Source organism: Corapipo altera, unplaced genomic scaffold (assembly GCF_003945725.1).
Source record: "Corapipo altera isolate COAL_440 unplaced genomic scaffold, ASM394572v1 64, whole genome shotgun sequence".
NCBI classification, from domain to species: domain Eukaryota; kingdom Metazoa; phylum Chordata; class Aves; order Passeriformes; family Pipridae; genus Corapipo; species Corapipo altera.
The window spans coordinates 10,789,806-10,811,956 of NW_020884893.1; the positions used below are offsets into that span (position 1 = coordinate 10,789,806).

The window sequence follows — 22,151 nt, forward strand, 5'->3', positions numbered from 1 at the left end:
TTTGGTCCTGTGGCTGTCGACACACAGGGCTGACACGTCACAGCTGCCATGTGGCTGCTACCTTCTGAGCCAAAGACTGAGACTGGATTAATTTAAGATCAGATTTTGTGCTTTAGTTTGGCAGAAAATCCCCTCTCAGATCCAGCACTGTTTTCTCTAAATGTTTGTAGAGATTAGGAATATCCCTCAGGCTTGTGTAGCACTTGTGTCATATCTGTAACTTGTTTGATCTTATTAGATGAGGGCATTGTAGCACTTGCTACATCTCTACCACCTGGTTCCAGGGTGGCTCTGATCCTTCTGGGGTTGTCTGGTGCCACAGCGAGCAAGAATCAGCAGTTTTCAAAGTGAATGAGAGAGTCATCCAGGCCCAGAAAATTTAAATGTTTTGGCAGCAAGATTAACAGCCCAGCCTTGAAATGGGGAGCACATATTCCACACATACCTTTAGATCCAGCAGTGGTGGCAGAAAAGGCAGGTCATCTACTCCCCCAAAATGTAAACATGTTTTTATTTAATGCCTTTCACTCATCACAAGGTACTTTTTCCCCCACCCCAAGACAGCAGTATAAGGCACTGTGTAGACACGTGCACAGTCCTCATACCACCTTGGCAAGGTTCAAAAACAGCTACAGTTCTCACCAACAGTACCATGTGTCCTGACTACTCATGTACACAATATGATTCTTCCCCAGAGTTTGTTCTGGAGAAACGAACTATTAATTTAGAACAGTAAGACTTTCCCCACCCACCCACCCACCCTGAAAAGCCAGATTAAAAACACAGGTACAGAGCTTAATACCAGAGTAATGAGATTAGTTCATAAATTAAAAAAATAGCAAAAAAAAAAAATCAACAGTTTCACTCCTATTTTCAGAAGGTCCCGTGTGATGTGATGGACTGTGCAGAGACTCCTTGCTGTGTCCTCCTCCCCTTTCAAAACCAAGAAAGCTGACAGGGACACCCAGACTTGTAGCATTTGTTGTTGATGGCAAAAAGGCCATTAGAGCTCTGTGCCTCCAACTTAGCCAGCAACTGCAGCATCCCAGCGACTGATCAGAAGGTTTTTCCTCTGTCCAAAGGAAGGAGGACTTGAGACAATGTTCTTTGGCTGCAAGTTCTTAAAGGCTTCCACTGAAAGGGTTCTCCTTCAAAAAAAAGAAAAACTGCAGTTGCTGTGGGATTTTTTTTTTTTACTGAGGAAATGATGAGGAATAGGTGGAACCGCTGTAATAGTCTGAGTGAAGCCCTCCCAGTGCTAAGATGTTGGGGTCTGCTACAAATATTCAAGTTCCAAGGCGTGCCGAAGAGCTTCCAGGTCAGCGTGACAAGAGATTCTCCAGAATGGCATGTTGTGCTAGAGTGAAACCAAGAGAGGGGAATTTTTTGTTTTGTTTTGTTTTTGTATAATAGTGAGATGAAAACAACTTTTTCTTAGTTTGCACCCTCAGGAACAGAGCTTTGTACTTGGCCACCAGGCTGTCACGGTGCCACAGGCAAGGGGGCTCATCTGAGAGGGGAGGGAAGGGACAGAGGGAGGGAGTGGGAAGTGTCTCTTTGCTGAGCTGTGTCTCCTGCAGACAGGAAGACATATTCACAATTTAGGAGTCTCCTGCCTCACAAATGATGGAGGATGTGGGCTCACTTTCTGAATGTTCTCACAGCACTAAGTCCCTTTCAACATGGGAATAACACTCCTAAGACTCTTTCAGCACTAAGAATTCACCTGTAACCACACTGCTTCTGGATTAACAGCTTCCACAAAGCTTCAGAGAACATATACTTCCTACATACATGACTGATGGAGATGTGCCTTTTCCAATTGTACCTACTTGTGTACAAAAAAACCTCCAATGCTTCGAGATGTTTATGTTACAGAGTGTCTATTTATACTCCTCTAATTTTTAAATAAGCTTCCTTCTGGTATGCTGCCTATCAGTAAATAAATGTTTCCTTCAAGCTATTTATCAGTGTGTTTAGAGAGAGCAAGCAAACCCAGACAGCTGAAGTGACTGAAATCCACTGCTCTGCAATTTTACTTTAAGGGGAAAAGTTATTTCCTTCTGCCTCCCCTGGTTGCTATTAAACTCCTTCCATTAAATTATCTATTTTTCTTTCTTAAACCAGAAGAAAACTTGGCCTCCCAGCTACTCCTGTTGTCCAGCAGTTACAGATTTATCACTCATTAGACAGGTGAAGAAAAATGACCCACAAAAGTGGAGATATTATCAGTGCTGGCAAAACAGGGAAAGGCCTCTGCCTGTCCCCTCCCTTCCTTGTTTGTTTTTTTTTTCCTGTATATAACTCAGGTGTATAGAAGCTTTGATTAGTGAGTGTCATCAATCAAAGGAGGAGACAGCCCAGCAAAGAATGTGCTCTACTAATGGGAGAGCTGCTTAGCCAGGAGACAGGAGCAAGAGGCTCTTGGAATCCTGGCACAGGAGACTGGTGAACCTTCCACTTGCCCATGGAGGCAGAGAGCCCCTGCAGCCTTTGATGGAGTCCTGCTCACTGACCCACTGCCTTTGAAGTGTGGCACTGAGCTGTCACAAGCAGCAGGCCATTATCACTTCAACCCAGTCATGCATTTTGGACTCTTCCCTGACAGCTCCTTAACCCTTCATGAACTACAGAACCACCTGCAATTTTAGGCAGTTTTCCAAGGTGGCTCCAGATATTGTTGCTTCCATTGGCCAGGGGAAATACACTATGAAAAACAGGGTTTCTGCTGCCTTGGAGGCAACCTGGGGATAGAACATGTGCCCATCACCTTATTTGCTGGGATCCCTTTGTTCCTGGGCTTTATGCAACAAAAAAGCTCAAATTTGCTTGAAAAGCCTTTGCAGGATCTTCAGTCAGAATGTGATACCAGGTCCTGCAGCACAAGGTTCAGCTGTATAAGCTGAGTTCCTGTGATATAATATTTTGCACATCACATGAGCTACACCATTAAAAATCAACTAGTTTGCTGAAGATGGGGCTCATGCAGTCAGTTCCTGCATCCAGTCAGTTCCTGCATCCCAGCTCTCGTGCAAAGCTCCCAAAGCAAACGCAGCTCTATCACATTTCAGGAGAACAGGACCCAGGATGCACAAAGACATCTTGAAAATAATGTTTGCCATTAACAAATTGTGTTCCTGTCCCTGTCAAGCCAAATAAGTGGCATTCACAGACTGTACCTTTTTTGCTCCTTGTTCCTCTTCAACACCATCTCCTATTACAATGTACACGGCTTTCCTTCCGAACCTCTGCATTATCCTTTCAAAGCAGCTCTCTTTCCCTAAGCAACACAAGAGAAGACACATTTTTTGATCTGCACACATACTGCAGGCAGAGCTGACATTCAGGAGCTGGACCTGGAGTTGTGACCTAACTGCTACATTCCATGGTTTTTTTTGAAATTGGAACCTAGCTGAATCTCCACCTGAGGGGGACTCTCTCCATGTCAGGACAGTTACCTCGTATTTTCTTTATCAGCCAAGCACTTCCAAGTGCTGCCAGTTTTCCATGAGCTTTGTGACTCTGATGTAAGAGGATCCAGACAGTGTTTCTGTAACAGGTACAACCAGACTTCCTTGAGCTGGGTGCAGCTGAACATCCCACATGCAGTCAATGCTCCATAGGGTGGGTGTGTATCTATATATCAGGCTCACTCCTCCTTGGAGACACCTGGAATTATTTTTTTTTTCCAGTCTGTACTAGCCTAAGTGTAGGAGTCAGGATGTGAATTAGAGATCTGTAAATATGGAGCTAAAACTAAACCTCACACGTTGCTTGCTGTGATCAGGTTGGGTGGCTGTGCCTGACTTAGGGACAAAATTTCAGCCTATCTTTGGTGAGGCCTAAGTCAGTTTGCTCTTACCTGTTTTTGTTGCACTGTAAATGTTTTCAATGGGGAAGACAGTGCCCAGTCCATAGAGAAGCACTTTAGCAAGAGCTGGTATAAGCTGAGTTGTGGTGACCAACACATTCACACAGTTGGGCCTGGAAAACAAAAGTTATTAGAAGTGGCAATCTGTGTTTCTCTCTTTCACTCTGGATTGAAAGATGGTAGGAAGCAAACCTTTCCTGACACTGGAAGTTCCCAAGCCAATGGGGAATTGGGGATTATGCAGCCAGAGGCAGATAATGTGAGTACCAGAAATGCCTTTTGATCAGCTTAGCAGAATGAAAAAACATAAACCAAACCAGGAGCAGTGATGCAGCCTTACTGAACACTTGCCAGGGCTGGTGGGAAATCAGACACCAAGTAGTAATGTCTGAGCAGGGTTCTTTGAGTGAAGGGATTCAGGGACAGAAGGTCTCTTTTCTCCCTTTCCTCCTTTGTACATCTGCTCACACAAAAATGCTGCCACAGATGAGAGAGCCAAGGAAAAGGCAAGGAAAAGGACTGTTTTTCAACCCAAGCTCACCCCAACCCTTGACAATTCCAGCCTGGCAAACATGTGCAGTCTGGCCTCCCACAGGCTTGGCCGGCAAAGTCCTACAAATGTGTCCCGATTTGTTTAGAGGGGGAAAACAAGGGAAGCAAGAGGAGCTCCTGGATCAAACCTGCAGGCAATTCTTTGAGCTGCTCTTACCGGGAATGTATCAAGTTCAGCGCCTTCAGAGCGTGTGTGAGCCAGAGATCAGTCAGCGCCTCCAGTTCTGCTCTCAACTGCAGCCAGGTTTCCCTCTTAGGAGCTCCTATTAAACCTGTGGGCAGGGAAAGCATCTTTGCAGAAGCACAGAAAGGGAACTGCATGGATTTGTAAGCAGAATGCCAAAGTCTGTGCTCAGAACTCTCCCAGTGCCCATCCCTCGCTCCCGGTGCCGGCTGCTTCCCTCTGTGCCCTGCCACACGTTCCCAGGCTGCAGCAGCTCAGCTTCTCTGGGGAGAGGTTCAGCCAACCAAGGCTGCAGGACCTCCCTGGAACACCTTTCTTGGAGTGAGCATAAAGCTTCTATGGGAAGTGAGCAAGAGGGTGTAATGTGGGCAGGGACCTGGGCAGAGAGACACCTGAGGCCAGGATGGTTTGGATTCTCCTGAAAAGCCACGTCCCATTACCAGGACGTGTGGGTAGGCTTGTCCTCCAACCAAAAAACAGGCTGTGGTGATACTCAAAGTTTTGCTTCTTTCTCCTTCTAGTCAGACAGCTGCACTGATGTTCTGAAAGAAAATCAGAGCAGGCTCTTGGAAGAGCTGTCTGTGACTAAGTGAGATGAAGGAACCCAGGGCATCCTGATACCTGGTGGTATTGTTTTGGGGAGGAGTTACAAACAAACAAGCAGTTTTGATACAAGAATGCTTGAGACAGAGACCAGCCACGTGTTCTGTGGAAAAACAAGCATATTTAGTTTTTAACTGTTTGCTTGCTTACTAAACATTCTGGAAAGTCAGAGAAGGTTGCTTTTCCTGCCAAATAAATCACAAAATAAAGCCCCACACTTCCAACTTGAGTCCTTCTCACACCACCAAACCGGGTATTTTAGTGTGTCTCCTGCAAACCCTGCACGGAACCGTATTAAAGGATGACTGAGGAAACACTTCCTCGGCTCCCTGTGAAGCATTTTTATTGTGAGGCTCCCTACACCTCCTCCACAGAGGTCCCTACGGGGTCACAAGTTTTTGGGGAGATGAAAGGCAGGCTGGTGTCCTGGCCACAGCCACTCACCCCCCACGTTGTTTTTGTAGGTGTTGTACATCTCTTTCACCCGACGGTAGCGAAAGGCCAATTTCCTCATCCAGTCAACTCCCCCGTGGACTCCCGAGCCCAGGCACAGGTTTGCACTGGCAGTGGAGCTGTGGAAGCCATCTGCAGAGAAGTTATACGTGCTGGGAGAGGGAGGAGGGAAGGGGAGAGGTCAGTGTAATTACAGGCTGTACAGCGCCAGCAGGGAGGGGAAACAACTGAAAAGAAAAGTGGAGACAAGTGGCAGCAGAGACACACACAGGACATGCTGTACAGAACTGAAGTTCATCTTTGGCACAATTAATAGCACAGATCTAAAAAAATGTTCTTTTTCTGCACCCATTTCTCACAATAAACCGTCCATAAAACCACAAATGACAAGGCTTCATGAGAGTTCTGCACATTTCATTCTTGTCCCATGACTCTGAAGGCAACACTTTGGGAAAGGTACATGGAATTGTACAGAAGCAGTTTCTGTGAACAGGATGGCCTGACTTACACAGGTAACAGTAATGTTTGGTGCAGGTTTGGGACGAGTTCCTACCAGTGGAACTCTCTGGCACAGCAAAGTCCAACTCCTCACTGCTAAGCCCATTCACTGCAGATTGGGCAGTGGGAAACCTTTCAATATGGTTTTGAAACACTCTGGCCACCTCTGTGAGAGCTGTCTGGTCAAACCATATAAGAAACTGGTGTGGTGTTCAACCTACCCTAATTTAGATGTATTTCCCAGAGTGGTTCAAAGCTCAGGACAGTCAGAAGGCACAGGCACAATAATGTCAGAAAGGGGATTCTGTGCTTCTGTGGGCTTGATAAAGGCAGACAGCACAGGGCCAGGGAGGGGATGAGAGTGCACGTTTGAGAATCACTGACCAGCACCCCACTATCTGCAAACAGCTGGGGTCTACCAGACCTGCAGCTGCCAGCCCAGAGACCCCATACCTTAGATCCTGACCGTTATCATCTGAGGATACATCATCTATGTGGATCTGGTCACAGTCCTGAGAAGAGTATGAAAATAAATACAAGCAGTGAGTAAATGTTTTGAAAAAGAAAAGGGAAATAACATAATGCAAAACTACTTTAATATTAAGGAGATAAAATCTTACATGTTGCTAGTGCTGTCTGGCATAGTCTAGCCAGTTAACTGCTAGGGACAAGCATCACACAGCACAAAATATGAATAGACAGAGAATGTTTGTGAGAGATCTGCTGTTATCTAAGGGCACAACGGCTCTTGAAAAACACAGTAAGCAGAACTCCTTCCTTTGCAGACAGGAGGGAGAGAGATGCTTGTGTTTCAGCCAGGAAAGCTGTGGGTTTTTTTCAACTCTGTATGCATGATAAGGCAGAATTTTGGCAGCCTTTCCCCCTGTGAGAATACTGCCTCAGACAGGAGGTGTGTGCCCACATAATTACAGGGGGAGAAGATCCGTCCCAGGGAAACTTCCAGAGCCGCCTGTCCTGTCCTGCTGGTTTTTTCCCAGGTTGTTCTGAGGGGGTTGAGCTTCCTCTGATGTGCAGGGGAGCTGGGCTGAAGCACTGGAGGCAGCATCCTTTCACTGCCCCAGCCACAGACACGTTTCAGGAATACTGTGTGTCAGCAATGAAGGAATCTGGGCACAGGGTATTCAACCAGAACATGCACTTGGAGCTCAGCCTGCATGGAGTTTGTACTCTGATCTTATCTCCCCAAATTCTTCACTGTTTGAATGGTGGAGGCCCTGCCTCAAAAACGTAAGAAATGTTATTCCTTTGGTCTATTTCCTAGTCTTAGCATTAAGATCAGAAAGAGAAAAATCAGGAAGGTTCCCCCACCACCTTAACTCTCCTCTCTCCAAGGCCCTCGGGGGTGAGAACACAACACAAAGCCTGCAAGTTGATGAACACTACCTTTTGTTCTGGTTGATTTTTCAACAGAGGTTGAAAGGTGTTGCACTTGGTACAAACAGGACTCTGAAATCAGAACAACTGCACCTAACCAAGGTATAGTAATTCTTCACCACTCCAGTGTTCTGCAAACCACAGAATTTGTTTTACCTTCCTTAAACAATTGTGAGTTTGATGAATTACTTTAAACCAGCCCCTTTCAAAAAAAAGAATAAATCCCCAAACAAGTAACCAAACTTGCTATCAGTGGCAAACCATGACAGATAGTTTTTGTCCATAATGATAAGATTTTCTGCACCATTTATTTTAGATAATTCTCAAAAAGACACACAATTCTATCTTTTTCTCATCTCATCAGCCTTCTTATCAACCTACCACTGGAGTGTATCTTTCTGTACATAACTGGAGTCAAGCAGCTGAACAGCAGATCTCTGCTGGCACCTCTCTCTCTCTCTCTCTTTTCCAACCCCTAAATTTTTAAGCCCCCCTCCCAATAGCTGCTGTGAACCACGCTGGGATAACAGTGATGGAGCCCACTCCACTTTGGTTGTACAATGCAGGGCATTAAGTCAGGGGAAAGGCATTTGTGGAGGGATCTGTTTTTCTCATTTGTGAATGAATTGTTCTGTACACTGAAGTGTGACAACAGTAGCTATCACATTTCTAACTTAATAAAATACCATGACACTCGGTGAGACGCTACCTCATAGTCCTCTGGCTGAGCCTCTCCTGTTCCTGGGGGGAACTCAGGGAACTGGCTGCAGCAAGAATGTGCACCATGTTTTACTACTTGGCTACAAGACCAATTTTTCATTCTTGCAGAATTTCCTTGAAATCTTGGGGAGCAGGGAGTCAAGGCAGGGTATCTGGGCTGCTGAAGGGAAGGTCCAGATTGTTCCAGTGGAGGTCTGTGATGGGGACACATCCCAGTTTGCACATTCACTGATGTTCTGAATTGATACTCTGGGATCTCAGAGTGTGGCATATCCAGCCTGTAACTGAGTCAAACATGCAAGACCTCAGTCAACCCTCACAGCTCTGGGCACTGAACTATTCTGACTGCTGGGATATCTCTGGGTGCTACATAACCTGCCTGCAGGTGGGACCAGACCCTCCTACCCACGTGTAAAGGAGCCTGAGCTAATTCAGCTTGGAAATGGCAATGCTGGCTTGGAGAGAGCCTCTGCTGCCTCCCTGTGAAATACAGGCTGTTCCTGAGGATACATGGAAGAGCTGCTGCTGTTCTCCCTCACACTCCCTCTGAATACTCTCAAGGTATGTCTCATGCACACATGAAAACAACCAATGAGCACACACAGGTTCTGTTTGCGTATCAGGACTGTGCCAGAGATTTTGAATCATCTCAGGGATTCACTGATCAGTGGAGCTTTCACCCCTCATTAGGTGTGTGGGGGGGTGTAACAGTTCCCACAACACAAAACCTCCAGGGATGACTCTGGAAGGCAGTAACTGTAAACACACCAATCCCCTTGTCTGTTAATTCCTCATCCCCTTGTCAGTCCTCCTGTCCTTAATACCTGTTTCCCAGAGTGTCAGTCAATAACATCTCCAGAGGGATTGGGGGGGGGGAAGGTGCTATTCTTTAGCCATCAACATACTGTGAACAAAAGGTATCTGGGAGAAAAAGCACAACCCTGGAAAGTCCAGAGTTTGCATTTTAACTTCCCTGTGATTTACCACCTGAGATTTACCAGCACTCTCTGGAGGGGATGGGTAGCATCTCCTCCACTTCTTCCCCTGGTTCCATGTCAGGACCAAGGCCAGCCATGCTCTGTTAGTTAACTCTGCTGGACCCCCCAGCTACCCCAACCCTGGCTCTGGATTTGTGCCAGAGAAACGTTCACTATGTTTACTGTTGCCTGGTAAAAGAACTCTTGCTCTGGTCTCAAATGGGCAGCTCTCCTGCTGCTTCCTCAGTCACAGCCTCTTACACTCTGTCCCAGCACAGAAGATGGTCAGAAATGGTTTCAGCCCTGGGCAGTTTTAGCTTGTTTTGTCTGGTACAGGCCAGCATTACACCACATGATGGTGCTAATGTATATGGTAATGCTTGGGGGTCTTCAACTGAATCTGCTCCTGTGCTGTTTTTTACCAATTCTTTTGTTTGTTTGTTTTTAAGAAAATATTCACTGCACTCTTTTTAAGCCTAGAACTCAGTGATGTATCATTCTTAACTATCACTTTGGGAAGACCCAAACCCAACTTTTATTCATCATCCTAACTGAAGGAGTAGGGTGAGTAACTCTGGATGACTCTGTCACTGTAAATTCTTCCAAACTGAAATGACTTTTTTTTGAAAAAGTGAAATTCTGTAAGGAACATTTACTTCTCTTGAATTCTCTGTCATCTCTCAATTTTTTATTGAAAAGGCTCAGCTAAAACCAAACCACCAGTGCCCAAACCTGTAACCAACTGATAAATGTGCACAACTTGACTGAGGCCAGACAATTTGCTGCTTCATTTAAAGTTTTAGAGCAGTAAGTGAAGAAAAGTTGTTTTAAAACTGGTAATTCTTGCAGAAGTCTGGATAGGCAATGGGTTTCTGGAGGGTGGTTTTGTGCAGGACATGGAGCTTTGCTGCATCACATGTTGAGATCTGATGGGTGGTGGTTGTATATTAAGTATTATCATACTTATATTACTGCCCTGGGCTCCCAAAGAGAAACTCTCTTTTCTTTCTCCCTAAGAGAAGGATTTTTTTTTCGCTTTGTACTTGCTGTGCCCTCATCACAAACTCCCTCTCTGAAAAAAGTTGAAAGAAGAAAAATCTGTCAGTTCATGTGCTACCCACTACTTGTCTTTGAAAGGAAATAAAAATTCTCAGCAAGTGAAACCTCAGGACTGTGAGGAGCCAGGTGGCAGGAAAGGTTGTACCTCCCATAACACAGAGGTCCACAGTGTAATTAAGCAGTGAAGGAACCAGAAATTCTTGCTGAACTCATCAGGCAGAGAAAAAGTTCTCTCCTTTCATCTGGCACAGCAACAAATTCTTCCTTTTTCAAGTGAAAAAAAAACAAAACAGAAGACCACAGAAGTCTGCCCAGGGGTGCCAGATTTTTTTTTTTGCCCTCCAAATGCCTCCAAGCAGAATTGTGACTCCAAGGTGCCCAGCACAGGCCCCACCTCGCTCTGTACTGACCCATTTGGGCTCTACTGATTGCAAATGTGAACAGATTTCCATCACTGCTCTACAGCTGCTTCTCAGCTGGTGGCAGAACTTTGCAAGCATCACTTTGCTCGAATTTTACAACCTATTCAAAAGGATTTTTGCTTCGTATAAGAGACAGTCAGGTGTAAGGATTCTTCTCCTTGGTCTTTTATGTTGCAACTCCCCCAGTTTCATCCTGCAGTGTGCCTGAGCTTGAGCAGACCTCCTACTCTGCCTGTGTGTGCAACAGAGCTTCCCCAAGAACAGGACCATTTTTAAAACCTCTGCATTGGCTCACAGCTAATTGCTACCTGTCCCATAGGATCTACGCTAATTTACCTTAATAAAATTATTAAATAGCAAATTTCAGGAGAAGCAGCAGCAACGTCCTCATTATTAGATTCACTAAACCTGCCAAAAGCCATCACTGCTAGCGTGTATTTAGCAAAAAAATTCCTTAACAGACTGAAGATGTCAAAGGGACCCAGTGCGAATGCTTCCAACAAGCCACCTAAGGCCTATTTCTTCAGGGTCAAAAATAAAAACTTCTTGGCCAAAAAAACCAAGTTTGTAGATCACATGCAAATGATTAGAGAGAGAGAGAGATATGTTAAATAAAATAAGCAGCTACATACCTCCAGGTCATTAAAGAACAGATGTGTATCTGCAAGGTTGAAGATCATTTCTTCCATCATGAGACCAATCCTCACAGACGTCGTGGTGTCCTGGTGGGGGAAAATCAGATTTTTTTCCACTCACTTTGATTTTCTCTTTTTGGGGATGGAGGTGGGAGATCTTAAAGCAAACATATTCCTGTTTCTAAAGACACATTTATTAAAGTAATTTGATTTCCCAAGTGTATCTTAACATTAACATGATTTTCACATTCTTTCTTTTGCTCTCCTTAGATAAACAAATCCTGTTCTTTGAAGGATGTCTATAACCCACCCTGACCAATAATAGCCCACATAATTCAGATGATATAAATATCCTTTAAACACCTGAAACTATGTAGGAATTGCTTCAGTAGGCTAGACAAAAAAATTGGTTTCCATCATTAGTGAACGGTTTGGGGATAGTTACAAGCAACAGGGTGCACAGAGGGTGATCCTTTCCTGCACTGTCCTTCAAACCAGTCATTTCATCCCCACTGAAGCTGCCTACTTACTAAACAGCACCAGCAGAGCTACAACAACCCCATCCTACCATGCAAACCCAATTACAACACAATAAAATCCTTGTCCAGTATGACTATTGCTGCTCAGGACAGCAAGCCTGCAGAGCCACCACTGCAGATGTAATGGCAGTTACACCCAAGTAACTGCATTGCTCAGAAATAGTAAAAAAAGACAAGACACAGCACATGAAAATGCAGGATGGGTTCATCTGTCCATCCAGCCAGTGTCAGAAATGGCAATGCATCCAATGCTCCTGACTCTGCCAGTTTGCTCACTCTGCCACTTTCCTGCCCCCAAACAACTGACTCTTCTTCCAAACCCACACCAAGAGCACAGAAACACACTGAAGCAAACAAGGTTACCAGCAGTACATTTTCTTATTCGTTAAATACTTCAAAAACATAAGCAAAAATAGTCTGTGGTCAATTTGATAAACACTCACAGCTCAAAAGCATTGTGCCTGTTCCAGCTAAACAACAACAGACAACTTGGGGGAAAAAAAAAAAAAGGCATTCCCACAACAGGTTTTTTTTGTTAATTCCTCTTCATTAGGTTGGGGATCTCTCATCTTTATGTTCAAGTGGGTGGTTTTCCTCTACTGAAGTCACAAGCCACGCTAAAGCAGGGCAGATTTCTATGTAAGTCTCTAATTTTCTGCAGATTTCTGTGGAGTCCTGTTATTGTATGACAGGACAGTAATGAATTAACTGAGGAGCTCTAACAGGGAGCACAATGTTGGGAGGCTGAGCACATTTCAATCAACCTTTGTGGCAGAGGCTGTTGACATGGAGGGTGTATTACACAGTAACCTAATTATTACGCATTCCTGGTGTAGTTCTCTTTAATTAGAGCAGAATGGCTGTGGTTTTAGCCATGTGTGTGACTCACAAGCACTGTGCCCATTAAAGAAAAGCTCTGTCACTCACGTTTGAACATGCCTGTTGCTGCCCCAGAAAGAAGGGCACTGTCTCCTCTGGGTAAAAATAGGAAAAAAATTCACCAGACTTGCCTTGAACGTGGCTCTAATTTTAAGCCCCAAAGCTGCTCCCCTGACAAGGCACAGGGACACAGGAGTAACCAGGGAATCTCACTGTGGCCCCATGCAAACAGCACTGAATCAAATTTTACTACCCAGGTGTAGTTACACCAGGGAACTGTTCTGAAGAAAATACGCTGCTAGGAAGAAATTATTTTGTAAAATAGTTTTTAATGAAGCAATTTATTTTTATACATTTCAAGGATCATTAAGCCTTTAAAACTCTTTCAGGAAATCTCACTGGTTGGTACCTGTCATTTATCCTCTAAGCTTTGTCTTTAGCTTTATTGGTATTAATCACTAATGGGGAGTGGGAAACATTTCCACAGTGTATGAAGTTACCTTCACTTAAACTAAACAATATGGAAACCAAACTGTAGATGGGGGGGGGGGGGGGGAATCTTTCTCTTGAGATACAGAATATGATGGAATGAAAACAAAATGCAGAAAAATGCATTTTACCACCCAGAGGGGAAGTCATCTGGGGAAATGATTTGGCATCTCTGCTCTCACAGTATGGACATTTCCTCCCCAGCAAGGCAGGCTTCCAAGTCTTAAAGAGGCTGATAAAAAGCCAATCAGCACTCCCAGTATGCCAGAGGTGTCTAGAGGCACCAGGCCAGGGTTCCTCAAGCCATTATTTATTTGCATTACTGCAGCATCTAGAAGCACCAGTCCCAGACTTGGACCCCACTGTGGCACAGGTTGTACCATCACTGAGTAAAGACAGAAATCCTGTGCCACTAAAGGACATCCCTGTGCTGCTGGGGATGCTACTGCCCACGCTGGAGCAGTGTGAGTTCAGCAGAGCAGCCTGAAGTTGCCACATTTGTACCAATGGTCCCTGCTAACATGTCCTTCCGTAGGAAAAGTATGCCCTGGAGCTCTGGGAACAAGCTTCCTGGCTAACAGATCCAGCCAGTGTTTCCTGATGCATGTGAAGCCCAAGGACCACAGACAGCTTGAAACCAAATCTCCTCCAGGAACCACTTTTTACAGTGAAAACAGATTAATCTAAAAACTCCCCCCCCAGTGCTTGTTTAGTAACTCTAGAAGAGCGAGGCTCTCCCTCTGCTAATCCACGAGTCATGCTCTCACAAACAGGGACAATGAGAGGCAGGGATGGAAAACAGGCAATAAACTCCTTCTGTAAATAAAACTTGCAGCAGCACAGTGTATCCCCACCTCTGCCCTGCACCAATGCTGGGGCTTCCCTTGGGGTCAAAATTAAACAGCTCCAAACTTTCAGCATGAACCTCTGGTGCTCAGACATGACCAGGCATTCCTGACCCTCCAGTGCACAGCTGGAACAGCTGCTCCCCACTGGTGGGGGGGATAAGCACCAGTGCTCATCCTGGACTATTCATTCTTGAAGAGACTCATCATATCCCCCCTTCTCAATGCACCCTTCCCTTCTGCAGAACAGGAGCCACAGTCTCACAGCTGCCCTGTTCTCCTTAGGGCACATCTTGAGGAACTCAGAGCTAAAAAGCCTCCAATCCCTGCTACTCCTTTATAAACAACGAAGGATCAAAATGTGGAAAAAGCAAGGTAAGTCCTTTTTCAACATCTTCCATAAAAAATGTTTGCCCTGAAGAGCATCCTTGGACACATCTCTGCTGTTTCTGTCTCATCTGTGACTTTCAGCTGAGGCCTGATGGGCTACTGCCTACTGCTGCCAGTGGCCACACCTTGAGAGCAGCATAATTTCTGCTTGTTTTGGGGTAATTTTGCTGCCTATTCAGCAAACAGTCCTAACTAGAGGAAAACATGGGCAACAGAAGCCTGTGGCACATACTGTGAAGGAAGAAAAAAGTATCCAGTTCACCAAGAGGGACTTTTTCTTTCACATCCCAATGGCACGAGATGACACGTTTGCTCCCAGTGTTGGTTTTAAGTTGGCCAGCTGCATGCACTGCTTCTAATCCTTGAAGTAGTTCTGTGCACGTGAAGTGAGTTTTTTTAAAAATTACAGTTTGAATTCAAGTATGTCCTCTGAGCTGACAGCACCTCGCCCAAAATTAATTTCTGTTTCCGTTTCCATTTTGACCCCTCATTTCAAGTAACAATATAACAGAAGATGTCTAAAAGGAGCTTGCTGAAAAGCCTTCAGCTTGTCTGTGCTTAAAGATGATTTCCACAAAAACTGGAGGCGAGCAAAGAACAAATATTCCCCCATGACAGCAGTGGGGAAAGTTTCACCACGAGAAACTCTGACTGGCCTGTATTTTAGCAGAGCAAAGGGGATGCAGGACATGCATGCACACCCAAATTAGGGTACAAACAGCTGCCAGCACATTCCAAAATGGACTGTGTTGGTCTCTAGATCCTTTTCCAGGAGCTACCCTGCCCAGAAGCCTGCACTGCTGCAGTCACACCTCAGACTCCAGCACCAGCACCCTCCCAAAAGGCTCCCTCTTAAAACATTCTTCCCACTGATCTCCTGAAACACAGAGACTTCACAAACTGCTTATACTTGCCCTAGAATATGCATTAAAAAGACATGTATTTGTTAACACCTGCAGCCACCACTAATCCAGTTGGCTGCCTGTCCACAGCCAGCACTCCCCTCCTGCACACTGTAATTTGGGAAGGAAGAGGGAAGCATCTTATCTCTGGCAATCTCTCAAGTGCAAGTCACTCCTGCCTCCAATCCTGGATCCAAAGCCCATTCCAAGCCTCTGCCTTGCAGGTACCCTGTTCAGACTTGCAGGCCATTAGCAAAGGGGCAAAACTGGCTCCTCTGAGATGCAGAACAACTCAGCTTGTTGTCTGGCTCTGCCTCCATTCAGCAACGTGACAATTAACTCGACATTCAAATTGTCAGGACAAAGTCATTCCGAGCGTGGATCTTGGATTCAGACACCATCACTTCCCTTAAAAAAACCCCACCAAATAAAGCCCCGGTATTTTAAACTAATCACTCTTTTTAAATCCCTGCCAAATACCTATTTATGCCGTGAGCAAATAATTACTTTTCTACAAGGAAGAAAGTATAAATTAAGAGTATTCATCAGACTCCTATTCTATAGGGTTTACCTGCCACAGGTGTCAGCCAGAGGTGAGAGACGGATTAGTACACAATCAAGGGCTTTCCAAGTTAAATCTCCTCCTTATGGTTAGCTGTTAATAATGAAGTTGTCACCAAAAGAAGGAATTTAATAGTTTTAATTGGGTTTAATTACTTGGAAACTCCTGGAAAGTGGACCAGCTTGGTTGTAGTATAAAAATTATACTAATAATCAAAAAAGCAAAGATACAAATACCAGGGTCACATGTTTGAACAAAAAAAGGTCTGTGAGAATAACCATTCTTTTACTGTAACATTTTACACCTTGATCAAAACCTGAAGCATGAACAAGACTTTCCCATAATAATGGGATATTAACCATGTGTATCAGTTCTAGTTCAAGTAAGTCCATGTCTTTTTGAGGAAGAAAACACATTTAGCTCTTTCACTAACTACACTTAAGTAGCTTAGCTTGCAATTTTATCTTTTTAATAACACAGAGCCAGACTGAGCCTCTCAGAGCTTTTCCAGCAAGGGAGTGGGTATTTGTGAGAAAAATTGTTTTAAGTAATGAAAGTAGCTCAGGAGCTAAAACCCATTTTCAGAAGTGATTCACCTAAGGGACTACACTTCAGGCTTCTTTAAAAAAGGATCATCCCTTTTCAAATAGAATCACTCAGCTTTTCAGGGTCCAAACTTCCCCCCCCCCCCAAATGAAGATATTGTTCCCCAAATACTGATATATCCAGGTTTATTAGACAACCTACTGAATTTAAATTAATAGTATCCACAGGTATGTGAAAAGTCTGTGCTAGATGGAGAGCAAATAATTTAACCCCTTTTCTCCAGACACCTTTTCCTATTCACCCTTACTGTGATTTAAGGAGTGCTTCCAATATTTATTGAAGGACTCTCTTTACTGTCAGGTATCTGTTCACATATGGATGGGGACTTCACCTTGGAAATTATTCCAATAAGCAAATGGGAATGCAGGTCACTAAACCCTCCCATTCAAGAGCACATGGAGGTTGAAAAGGTTCTCCTCCTTCTCTAAAGGAACTATGCTTAGGGACAGGCAGCAACAACTACAATGATTTATCCCATGTCTGAACTCATAAAATCCAAAATGGATTCCAGTCTCATGGTAGTATTGTACTTAAATACAGGTTAAAAGCTGGGCCATGATGCTTGAGGATAAATGGCAACAAAAGGTTCATGACCAAAAATAATTTCTTTGTACTATACACGGCATAAGTTTCAGAAGAGGGAGTGGAATTCAAACCAGACTGGTCTTCATTTCCTTCCCCTCCACACAGGAAAATCACTGCATTTCGATATGAAAGTCCCTGATAGCTCTGTGAAAACCCCAAAACTCCTGGAAAGCTTGGTGGAGAAACATATCCTGGAGTGGAACCCTCAGCACAACGGCACATTTGGCTCATGCAACTTCTAAAACAAGTCAGTTCCCTTTGGCTTTTTTTTTTTTTTTTTTTTAAACCCTTTTTCCCTCAACTGGAAAGCAGGTTGCCTTTCCTCCTGCTTGTTTAATAACCCAGCATTGTTCCTGACACGTTACTTTATGTCCAAAATGATCCTTTAATGGTTCCAAATGCCACACGTGCACTTTGCTCAGAAATCCCCCTGCTCTCCTAAGCTGCAGAACAAGAGGTTCCATCCCCAGGAGCTCCCAGCACCTTTCATGCCCACCCCCAACCTGCTGGGATCTGCTGGGGATGTTCCTGCTGCTGCTTCTCATCAGCCAGCACAGATGACAAACACAGACCCCCGCTCCCGAAATACACGTTTGAAACAATCAGATGGCTGGAATTATTCACCCCCTCCCTCCTCTCCAATAATGAGCTAAATAATTGATATAGCAGCATGTCTAAAGTAACAGACTTCTTTATTATCTGCAGTGATTGAATGCTTTTTTAATTTAACTTAAAAAGGCATTAAACACAAGGTTTAGCCTCCAGTGGGTAAAAAAATCTCCGACTTCCTCAGAAAATCCTTTCCAAATTGTATTCATCTTGACTTAATCCATGATCTACTGAGTGAATTAGGCTCTATTTGTTTTGAAAATCTATTTTATGGAGTTCCAAGGACTGTGTTTTCCTTAGGAAGGGCTTATTCTGCCTTTCTGACCAGGATGCCTGCGAGCAGCCCTCAGCATAGGCCTCTGCAGGTTTTTAACGTCCCAAGGTGCCCCACACATATGACTAACAAAATGTAAATAAACACAGCTGAGCCAGTAAGAAATTGGAAGGTTTTCTCATTAAAGAAATAAAATAAACAGATGTCCTTAAGCACTTTGGCTCATGTTTGTCAAAGGAATGGAAAACTCTCAGATGTTTGAACAGCAGTCATGATATAAGGCCACATCTCAAGCGAGAGAAGAAGGAAAAAAGCGACTCCATGGCACTTAGAATTAACTAATAGTTCTCAAGGGAGGCCCCTTTTGATTTGAACCTTAGCAACTTCTACAAATAGTTTTTAACAGCCGAGCAATAAAATGGGGTTTTATTCCTTCTCAGTTTGTAAAGTAGTAAAGGACAGACTCGGCCATTAGAAGCATGAATCACCATCAGATTTGATTAAATCCCCACGGTGTTTCACTCAGGTCCTGGCTTTAGGGTCCTGTGAGAGAACAAAGCAGGGAAAAGCACAAGCTCCTTGAGGGATTCAGTGAAAGCAGGGGAAAAAAGATGAAATTAAAAAAATCAAATGTAGGGTTTTACAAGGATCTCCAGTAGAGCCAAGGAGGAACTTTTCAATGACTTTTTTTTTTTTTTTAAAAATTGGAAATTATAATTCATTTAAAGGAAAACTTTTTAAGAACATACAACTGCCAGTGAAACTGTTGAGGAATAAGGTTTCCTAGAACCATAAAATCATAACAAGACAGGCCAGTTCACAGACAGCCAGCACAGAGCAGCTATGGCATTTGCTTAAATGCTAGAAAATCATGTTTATGTCCTGTCCTCAACTGGGCATCTCAGAAATTGCTATGGTTCTTAAAGGGAATTTTATAGATCTGAACTCCCAGATATCAGAAGACATTGTCAAAGTACTGATCCAACACAATTCAAGAATTTACACTGTCCTATGCATTCAGTTCCGTAAGTTCAGGCTAAGATAAAATCCTTGTGATTTGGTTCCAGGATTTCAGAGTATTTTTCTCGCATGTAGGGATGAATTTTAACTCCAGATTTTATTTTGCTCACAATTCATTTGGACACTACAATCCCAAGAAGCGTACACCAACACACAGCCACAGCAGAACACGTTCTGGGAACAACACAAAATACTAAGGAAAGGTATTACCTTCACACACACCTCCCAGTTAGGGAATGCAACACACCCTGTGCCCCCTTTTCAAGGATGCTAATCCCTCAAAAATTGTGAGAACGTATCAATACTTCAAATTTCTCAGACTGAAAGAGATGCAGAAGTTTTTTATGGCTTAGACAACACAGATTATGGAATAAACTTGCAATATCTCAGGGAAAGAGGAACAGGCTCATGACTTTGGCACAGGAATGCATGCAATCTCTTTATATTTTTTCTGAATTAATATCACCAAGAGAATCTTTCTGTGTTCACCTACCTGCTTCAAACAAGTCCCTTGACTTTTACCCAACTTGTGGGAAAGCCCAGCAGCTTGTTATGGATTTTGAGCCATTTCTCCCACTATGTTTAGTGAGTGATTTGGGGGGCAGATCCCTGCAGACACAGTAAAGACTGCAGCCACCTCCCTGAGGAGCTCTATTCTGCACACCTGAAGGGACTAAAAAGTCTGGATGGACAGCAGGATAATCTATAATGGTCTACACCTGCTGTGGTCTCTGAGCACATGGTAAATATTCTGCAGTCATGGTGGGAGCAGAGCCCTGCAGAAGAGGTCTTATAAACCCTCCTGAACATAATACCCAGGGTTAACTGCCTCTGGAGCTTTTGGGGGGGGTTTGCTTTTTCTTGTCAGAAGGCTTCCTGCTGAGAAGCCAAGGGTGGAGAGATGTCCTCGGGTTTGAGAGCTTTGTGCCCCCATCCCTTGGACCATGTTGGGGCAGGGATGCCCCCACTCAGCTGTGGGCAAGGAAGAAGCAAAAGGAGTGTGAATGTGCAGGCTCTGACTGCCACTACAGAGGTTATAAAGCAGGGACCATCTGGCAAAGACATTAGGACCCAATGTCAGAGGACTGTGCAACCCCTGGGCAGAGCAAAGAGTCTGGGAGAGCAGCCCAGGTTGGGATCTTCATTCATGCTTCAATCTTGAGTAAGTTTTGTGTTTTAACTGCTACTGATGCTGTGGGCAAAGCATTTTCTAAACACCTGAGATTAACTCTCAGTGCTCTGAGGAGCCCATATCTATGGCAAGAACCACACTGGTTTCCCTCAGAAACCAAAGAAAAGAGAATTTTCGCAGGAAATCTGGTCAGAAAACATACAGTGATGCATTAACAGTTAATACTTGACTACAACTGATAATCCTTTTTGTGAATTCTGCCCCCTCCTTTTTTTTTTTTCCTTATTTTTTGGACAGCTCCCTCTTGCTGCCATCACCAAAGAAGGGGCAACACACAGAACCATTTGAGATTTTGTCACTAAAGAACAAAGGAGTTTAGACCCAAAACTCTGAAGCTGTGGTTGATGTTCCTCCTCCCATCTTCCCAAAAAAATCACCCCAGAAAGAGGTGATATTCTTCAGCTTGAACAACTTTATAGACTAATTCTCTGAGCACCTGCACAGCAGCTCCACAGGATGACACTGGGACATAAATGTTGGTCAGGGCAATGGTCAAGATCCTATAAACTGATATGTTTTCTGGAGGAAGACACACTGAACCAAGATCTCCACGTGTGAGGTTTAATTATAAGCACGTGCATGTCTAATTACAGGCACATGAATCTTTTATGATCAGTTATGGACAAAAAAAATAAGAATTTAGGTCTTGACACTTAATTTATTTTGAGATTAGCACTTCCTATGCTACTGAAGTAAGAGATTATGAAATTATTAACCTCTGACTCTCTGTTTCACTTGTACCTGATAGTTTTGAATTGTGTTACTGTTTAACACGTCCCAGGGCAGCCTGTCTGAATGTGCTGTATTTCCCTCTTGGTTTAAGGTCTGTTCCAAAGCCCACCAAAGCTTCTGGTTGTCTTTGGATCAAGCCACCAGACTATAATACTTTTATAACACAATCATTTCCCTTACAGGAAAGCCCCGAGGAATTAATAGGGAAGAAACAAATGAAGAACTGCAAAAAAAAAATCCACCTAAAGAAGTTTCTCAAGGAGCCTGTTGTAACTTAATAGTAAAAGGTGATTCATTCATTCACTCAAAAGAAAATATTCCTGTTTGTATCATTCCTTAAATTGGCATAAAAGAAACAGCCAACGGAAGTTTTGTCATTTTATAGATTTATACAGAGGTTTTCCGAAGCAGACAATTGTTTCCTGATCCTGCCTAATTCTTTCTGGTTTCTGCAGGCAGCAGGTTTGAGCTTACACAGGTACAACCCCTTCACCACATTCCCTGGGAAAAGCAACCGCTTCAATCGCCCCATCGGAATAAATCCCTGCCTGGAAACAACGTGCTTGGTTTTCAGAGGGTGCTGTTAGAAGTGTTAGCAGCATTCCAAGTGCTGCAGTAGACTTCCACACCACAAACACCATTTTATATCCTTTACAACTGCGCACATCTAACAGCGAACAATAAATCTATCTCACTAATTACACGTTCAGCTCGTTACAACCATCGTAAAAAAGTACAGCTGGTAAAGCCATGAAATGATGTCAAATCATATTTCTGCCTTCTTGAGAGAAGCAGGGCTATTTTCCAGTCTCCTGATGAAGCTGACTGTTCAAAGCCATGTGTAGAAACAGCTGCCAACTAGGTCATCCACTTCTAATTAGGTAATGATATTGTCTTTTTTCCCACCCGTTTAAAAGTGTTTGACATTCTGTAATTCAAAGTGACTTGAGTGTTTATCATAAAAAGCTACCTTAGAAGAAACTGAAGCACCTGGTACTAAATCCAAAAGCCAGAGGTTTTCTCTTTAGCAGCCAAGTTCAGTCTGTTCAGCCACAGAGTGAGTTACCAAAAAAAATGGAATTGCCTGCATTTCAAGGGGGGAGGGTATCTAAAGTAAGCACAGCTAGATATGGTTCCTAAATCCCCTTAAAAATATGA

The 22,151-nt window shown here is 43.8% G+C and overlaps 1 protein-coding gene across 3 annotated transcripts in view; it reads right to left on the reverse strand.

Annotated features, from left to right (window-relative positions):
* Window positions 1–497: 497 nt before the first annotated feature.
* EYA2 (EYA transcriptional coactivator and phosphatase 2) overlaps window positions 498–22,151 on the reverse strand; it is an 82,302-nt gene continuing 60,648 nt past the window's right edge. For 2 of the 3 annotated variants that reach the window (XM_027646420.1, XM_027646422.1), the window contains 7 exons: window positions 11,367–11,456; window positions 6,615–6,673; window positions 5,655–5,815; window positions 4,581–4,695; window positions 3,863–3,984; window positions 3,180–3,280; window positions 796–1,357 (listed from right to left, as the gene is read on the reverse strand). In XM_027646420.1, coding sequence (XP_027502221.1) covers window positions 1,277–1,357; window positions 3,180–3,280; window positions 3,863–3,984; window positions 4,581–4,695; window positions 5,655–5,815; window positions 6,615–6,673; window positions 11,367–11,456 — 729 coding nt within the window. In that variant the 3' untranslated portion in view covers window positions 796–1,276. Of the gene's footprint in view, window positions 1,358–3,179; window positions 3,281–3,862; window positions 3,985–4,580; window positions 4,696–5,654; window positions 5,816–6,614; window positions 6,674–11,366; window positions 11,457–22,151 lie in introns of all 3 variants that reach the window. The other variant, XM_027646421.1, reaches the window with a different exon arrangement.